General features: G+C 36.2%; 1 protein-coding gene across 1 annotated transcript; it reads left to right on the forward strand.

The window, feature by feature from the left end:
• LOC109215367 (60S ribosomal protein L19-3-like) lies at positions 335–2934 on the forward strand. The gene is made up of 5 exons (XM_019379421.1): positions 335–504; positions 1483–1605; positions 1988–2301; positions 2475–2539; positions 2621–2934. The coding sequence occupies exons 1-5, from the start codon at positions 393–395 to the stop codon at positions 2643–2645; spliced, it is 639 nt and encodes a 212-aa protein (XP_019234966.1). The 5' UTR covers positions 335–392; the 3' UTR covers positions 2646–2934.

Below are 5280 nucleotides of genomic sequence, written 5' to 3' on the forward strand. Positions count from 1 at the left end.
TCCTGAACTTTATGAGCAGAGGGGTATTTTCGTCCGGGCGAGTAAAGTTTATTAAAGCAATGGCTAAAGACTAAGATATTTTAAATAGTGGCTTAAAAGTAAATACATATCTTATTAGTGGCTAACCGTGCACTTCCCCCACAAAAAAGAATACATAGGGTAAAAACTTATGTATTCTTTGAGATTGTCCGGTCTTCATCCAATCTTCATTATTAGGAGGTCCATCGGACTTGAGCCACAAAATTCTAAATGGGCCGTGCCCATTTCCTAGCAAAGATAAAAGGACAAATAAGCCCCTTCCGAAAAACCCTAGGGCAAGAGTATAAAATCCGCCTCTCTCAACTGCAGTTCATTTCTCCTTTGTTCGCAGCTTCGCTGAAGAGAATCGGAAAATGGTTTCGCTGAAGCTACAGAAGCGGCTCGCCGCTAGTGTCCTCAAGTGTGGAAGAGGCAAAGTTTGGCTCGATCCTAATGAGGGCAACGAAATCTCCATGGCCAATTCCCGTATGTCTCTCTTTTATCTTTCTCTTTGTTTATTATTTGATCTCTTTAATCTCTAGTTAGCTTCTGCTTTCATAAAATGTTTGTATCATATTTTGATCAGTTTAGCTCCAGTGAACCCTAGATTATGTTAGTAATGTTATCAATTTACATTTTGGATCAACTTTAGACTTTGTCAACGAAAAAGCTGCGAGAGTCGTGAGACTAGCGTATTAATTGTTTGCTTTTTCACGTTTAAACGATGTGTTTTTCCGAGTGATGATAATTAGATTTGAGCATCGCAAATAGCCGGTGCTTAGGCTTGATGATGAAGGATGGTTGCTGTAGGTTTAACAGTGTAAAATGTTTATATAATAGATAATTACAGTTAAATACCTTGATAATCATTATTTGATAATCTGATTAAATTGTAACTAAGCTGCAATCAGTTTACACAGGCGGTGCGTATAACTTGAATTCTAATATAATTATGCTGAACTCTCTGCTAACTTTGGGGATAAATGATTCATTTAGCTGATTGCAACTAGAGGTGTAGTTGATCGACATTGTTGGCAGATGTGGATAGGGTATGTGATACGTTATTTTGCTTACGTTGTCGTTTATTTTAGCTTCTTTAACGTGACTTAGTCAAGAGTATTTGGACCTTGAGATGGAAATGTGATAGAGCCGCTTTACAGCTATTTGCTTCTTTGTCTAATGTCTAGTTAAGACAAATGATATTAATGGTTATTCAATCAATACCTCCACCTGCGGGAGATAGCAATTGCTCGGTGAGATGGTAGAGTTGTGCGTAAGCTGCCCTGGACACCACCGACATTAAAAAACTAGGAAAATTGAATGTAGCTGTAACTAGCTAAATGTTTGAGCTTTGGCTTGTCCTTTATAATCCTTATCTTGCTTTTCCTATGTTATTGTGACACCTATTTCCTGTGGTAATTTCTGAACAATCGACGGCAAGCCCTTCATTTGCATTTGGTGCAGGCCAAAATATCAGAAAATTGGTGAAGGATGGTTTCATCATCAGGAAGCCAACCAAAATTCACTCCAGATCTCGTGCTCGCAGAATGAAGGAAGCCAAGAGGAAAGGCCGTCACTCTGGATACGGTACCCTCCAAGTCTTGACATTTGATATTAGCTTTTCTAATGTTACTTTGGTTAATTTTATATGACATAATTCAATTCTTTAGGGTTGAATCAGCTAATTTTCAGTCTAACTTTGAACATTGGTTTCCCTTTTTAGTTAATGTTTAATTTTACAATTCAAAATAAAGAATATAAATTAGGAGGTGGAATTTGGAGAAGAATGATGACTATAAAAATGTGATTGAGAGAGTATAAAGTTGTACTTGGTATTTTTTTGTGAGGATTTATTTCGTAGCATGTTTTGTTTGAATGCATGTCACTTTTCTTTTTTACTCCTATATTTCCGATTTCTTTGTACGTCTGATGAACAATTGCTGGGTGAAATTGCTTGATGAGCTCTCAGGTAAGCGCAAAGGTACCAGGGAGGCTAGACTGCCCACAAAGGTGCTTTGGATGAGGAGAATGAGAGTCCTTAGGCGCTTGCTTCGCAAGTACAGGGAGTCAAAGAAGATTGACAGACACATGTATCATGACATGTACATGAAGGTGAAGGGTAATGTTTTCAAGAATAAGCGTGTGCTGATGGAAAATATCCACAAAACAAAGGCTGAAAAGGCTAGAGAAAAGACCTTGTCCGACCAATTTGAGGCCAGGAGGGCAAAGAACAAAGCTAGCAGGGAAAGAAAGTTTGCTAGGAGGGAGGAGCGTTTGGCACAGGTATTAATTTGAGCTCAAAGCTAATTTTGATCTTTGAGGAAGGCTTATTTTTTCAGTGCTCTGCTCCTAATAAGTTTGTGTTTCTAGAACATGTAGCATGTGCTTATGGAATTTTATCCTCTTTTAAATAGTACAAGCTTGGGTTTTGAGCTTGCTTTTTCTCCATTTTTCAGGGACCAGGAGAGAGGCCAGTTCAACCTGCAGCTCCGGCTGCTGCCGCACCAGTCCAATCAGCTCAGTAAGTCAACTGCAAATATATTACTGTTGGTTTTTCTAGAGCTTTGTTGAAACTACATTTGATGAGAACTCGTCATTGCAGGGGGTCTAAGAAGTCAAAGAAGTGAGGATGATGAATTGTAAGGAGGGTTGGTGCTAAGCCTGCTTTTTGTTCTTGTTAGTATGACAGTTTAGTATGTTTGATCTGTTCCCTTATTGGTCTTTTAACTTTGAAAGACAGCGTCACCTGTACGAATTTCGAAGCGGGTTTAAAGTTTTGATACCTTGTTTCTCAGTGATACATTTTACCCATATGTTTTGATTATATATTCAACTTAGTTGCTTTTCGTCGGATGGAATGTAGTGGATGAGCTGATATTTGGGAATCGATTTCTTATACTTGTTGCAATTCTCAGCTATTTTGCTAGTTGCAACTCTGTTGCTGTGGAATATAGCCACCTTTTTGAATTAATCATTTGCTGTTTTCTGGTTGTGGCTGGCAAATTTAAGTCCGTTGCATGTCAATGTTACCGAAAGCCTTGAGGAGAATCTGAGCTTGTATTTTAGTTCATTTTCCTGTTGCAGTAACTTTTCGGTACTTACTCTGCCGTTAGTAATTTGAGCTTGAAGAGCTTGCAATTATGTGCCATACTAAGAGTGAGATTGAACGACTTCTATTCCTGTGCTATAATGGTTTGAAATATCAATTGAATCACGTTCTATGGCGAGTCAACGTTTGTTTCATTCCCTTGATAGGTGAAAAAAGTTCTAGTACAATCAAATCCTTCTATAATAGTCTTGTTTGTTCTGAATATATTTGGATGTTACAGCGAAGTATTGTAATAGAGAACGCATACTTTAACATAAAATAAAAGTTGGTTTGGAAAAAGTTTGGCTATGTATGGTTTTAAAAAGATAGATGCAATATCCACCTTGCTGGCAGCCCTTTGTTTTTTGCAGTCAAGTTATAGGATGGAGGCCACGTGGATTGGTATGCAATCTCTATGTCTAGACACTTCTTTATCGTACAAGGAAAAGAACTCATAATTCTCTGTTACCTCTTTTCATCATAGGGCAGGTTCAATGAGTAGTTCTCATAATAAAGGATGTCGATTTCTTCTTTAACTGTTGCGTATTTTCCAACCGCTTCTCCCTAATCGTTCCAATTTTTCTTCAATATATATATATATATATATATATATATATAACTTGCTAGAAAAAGTAAACATTCAATCTGGCCGGTTATTTGTGTGGTAATACCTTTTTTTTTGGGTGTTCTCATGGAAATCGGGGGCATTCTGGTTCTCTCATATTGAGTAACTGTCAAGATGAAACATTGATCATGGAGTCTATTAAAAGTTGCATTACCATAATCTAATGTAATCATTAAAGGAGGAATTTTCAAAAACTACTATTGTTTAGTGGCTATTAACTTCTTAATGTTATCATATATATAATTACTTCATATAGTTACTATTCAGTTGTTACGGTAGTGTATTCGCTGTATTCACGATGCTGTATTCAAAGCGCCTAAAATCAGGGCAGTCCAGCTGTACGCGCATGTATTCACATGTATTCGCGTACTGTATTCATGAATACAGTAACGACAATCGCCTTAAAAATAGGTATGTTCAGCTGCCTAATAACGGAAATAATATCAATCAGCGTGATATACTCCTAATATAACTCAAGAATATCAATTCTAACATGTCTCATTATCAACTCAATTAATTAGAATAATTTTTAAGTTGTATATAACTGTTGTATTAACCTTTGTATTTAGTGTATATCAATATTTTTTTTACTGTTGCATTCATTAGATTCAATGTTTGTATTTAGTGTATTCGCTATTTTATGTTCAGTGTATTCAAAAGTATTTGTATTAACAGTATTTTAGTTATCCCTAATACATGTTATTACTGCTGTATTCAGTATATTTCATTGGTTGTATTCACTATATTTCTATTTGTATTCCGTGTATTCTACTGTATTTCACTTTGTTTTAAAATTAAATATATTCACTGTTTATATTCTGCTCTATTTTAATATTTGTATTTAGTATATTTCAATGTTTAAATCATGTATTCATGCTGTATTAAAAACATACAGATCTTCGAAATACATAAATACATGCAAAAAAATGTATTTATATAAAAAGAGAAGAAATTTCGTCGGAGATGGCGTTTTCCGACCAAGAAGAGAAAAAAGTTCGTCGGATCCGTACAATAAATTTATGATAAGAGTTCATCACATTACTCCTTTACGTTTGAAAAATTCACTCTTTTCTATTTTCTGGCAGCCTTCTACTCTATTCTAATGTCTCGTCGGCCATCAATACTAGGACGTGTACCTTGAGTTGCTCGAAGAGAGAGAGATTCTTTTTTCTCGTCGGCCATCAGTACTAGGGCCTGAGTTGCTCGAAGAGAGAGAAGGAAGAGAGAGAAAGAGTACAAACAATAAAAGCGTTATTTAATCACATTTCTGAATTTAGCATCGCCTATTCAAATTCTTTTGCACAATTGAAGTCATTTGTCCTTCTGAAATATTTTAATGTTTAATTGGCGGTCCTCTTTTAAATGCATAAATGATAATTACCTGATTATAAAGGACAAACAAGTGCAAGATGAAAATGCAACGATATACTGCATAAGTGCATATCATGCTAATTAAGAGTATGGAGGGTCTTTTTTTTGGTTTGGGGGGGGGGGGGGAGGACGGGGGGGGGGGGTGGGAAGGAAGGGGATAAACCTCATCTATCTTTAC

This window comes from Nicotiana attenuata, chromosome 2 (assembly GCF_001879085.1).
Source record: "Nicotiana attenuata strain UT chromosome 2, NIATTr2, whole genome shotgun sequence".
NCBI classification, from domain to species: Eukaryota; Viridiplantae; Streptophyta; class Magnoliopsida; order Solanales; family Solanaceae; genus Nicotiana; species Nicotiana attenuata.